The sequence below is a fragment of the Numida meleagris genome, unplaced genomic scaffold (genome assembly GCF_002078875.1).
Source record: "Numida meleagris isolate 19003 breed g44 Domestic line unplaced genomic scaffold, NumMel1.0 unplaced_Scaffold507, whole genome shotgun sequence".
Classification (NCBI taxonomy): domain Eukaryota; kingdom Metazoa; phylum Chordata; class Aves; order Galliformes; family Numididae; genus Numida; species Numida meleagris.
Genome location: NW_018364723.1, coordinates 10,966 through 12,253, shown reverse-complemented (window position 1 = coordinate 12,253; position 1,288 = coordinate 10,966). Strand labels below are relative to the sequence as shown.

Here is a 1,288-nt window from a genome sequence, read left to right as displayed (position 1 = left end):
ATGGGATGGCATGGAATATGATGGGATAGGATGGGATATTATGGGATAGGACGGCATATTATGGGATAGGATGGGATATTATGGGATAGGACGGCATATTATGGGATAGGATGGGATATTATGGGATAGGATAGGATAGGATAGGATGGGATACGATGTGCTGCGCTGGGGTATTATGGGATAGGATAGGATATTATGGGATAGGAAGGGATATTATGGGATAGGATGGGATAGGGTAGGATATTATGGGATAGGATGGCATATTATGGGATAGGACGGGATATTATGGGATACGACGGGATATTATGGGATAGGATGGGATATGATGGGATGGATGGGATATTATGGGATGGGGTGGGATATTATGGGATATTATGGGATAGGACGGGATATTATGGGATAAGATGGGATAGGATGGGATAGGATGGGGTACGATGGGATATTATGGGATAGGAAAGGATATTATAGGGTATGAATGGATATGATAGGATATGATGGGATAGGATGGGATATTATGAGATAGCATGGAATATTATGGGATAGCATGGGATATTATGGGATAGGATGGGATAGGATAGGACAGGATAGAATATGATGGGATAGGATGGGATAGGATGGAATATTATGGGATAGGATGGGATATGATGGGATAGGATGGGATATTTTGGGATATTATGGGATAGGACAGGATAGGATGGGATAGGACAGGATATGATGGGATAGGACGGGATATTATGGGATAGGAAGGGATAGGATGGGATAGGACGGGATATTACGAGATAGGACGGGATATGATGCGATAGGACAGGATATTATGGGATAGGCTGGGTTATTATGGGATAGGACGGGCCGCGCCGGGGGACTATTATGGGCTGTGGCTGCCCCACGTACGCTGGGCGCCGTCGCTGTGGAGCTGGATGCTGAGGCCGCAGTTCCCGGCCATGGCCATTTCCAGGGCGCAGCTCAGCAGCCCCCCATCGCTCACGTCGTGCCCCGCGCTCACAGCCCGCTCTGTGCAAACATCAGCCCCATAGCCTGACCCATAGCATGGCCTGACCCATAGCCTGGCCCATAGCATGGCCTGACCCATAGCCTGACCCACAGCTCAGCAGCCCCCCGTCGCTCACGTCGTGCCCCGCGCTCACAGCGCGCTCTGTGCAAATATCAGCCCCACAGCCTGACCCATAGCATGGCCTGACCCATAGCCTGACCCATAGCCTGACACATAGCCTGACCCACAGCTCAGCAGCCCCCCATCGCTCACGTCGTGCCCCGCGCTCACAGCGCG

At 51.0% G+C, this 1,288-nt stretch overlaps 1 protein-coding gene across 1 annotated transcript in view; it reads right to left on the bottom strand.

The window, feature by feature from the left end:
* Positions 1-998, bottom strand: part of PFAS (phosphoribosylformylglycinamidine synthase) — a gene marked incomplete at both ends in the record, with an annotated part of 23,835 nt that extends 22,837 nt beyond the window's left edge. The window contains 1 exon segment of the mRNA XM_021383732.1: positions 892-998. Coding sequence (XP_021239407.1) covers positions 892-949 — 58 coding nt within the window.
* Between the last annotated feature and the right edge of the window lie 290 nt (positions 999-1,288).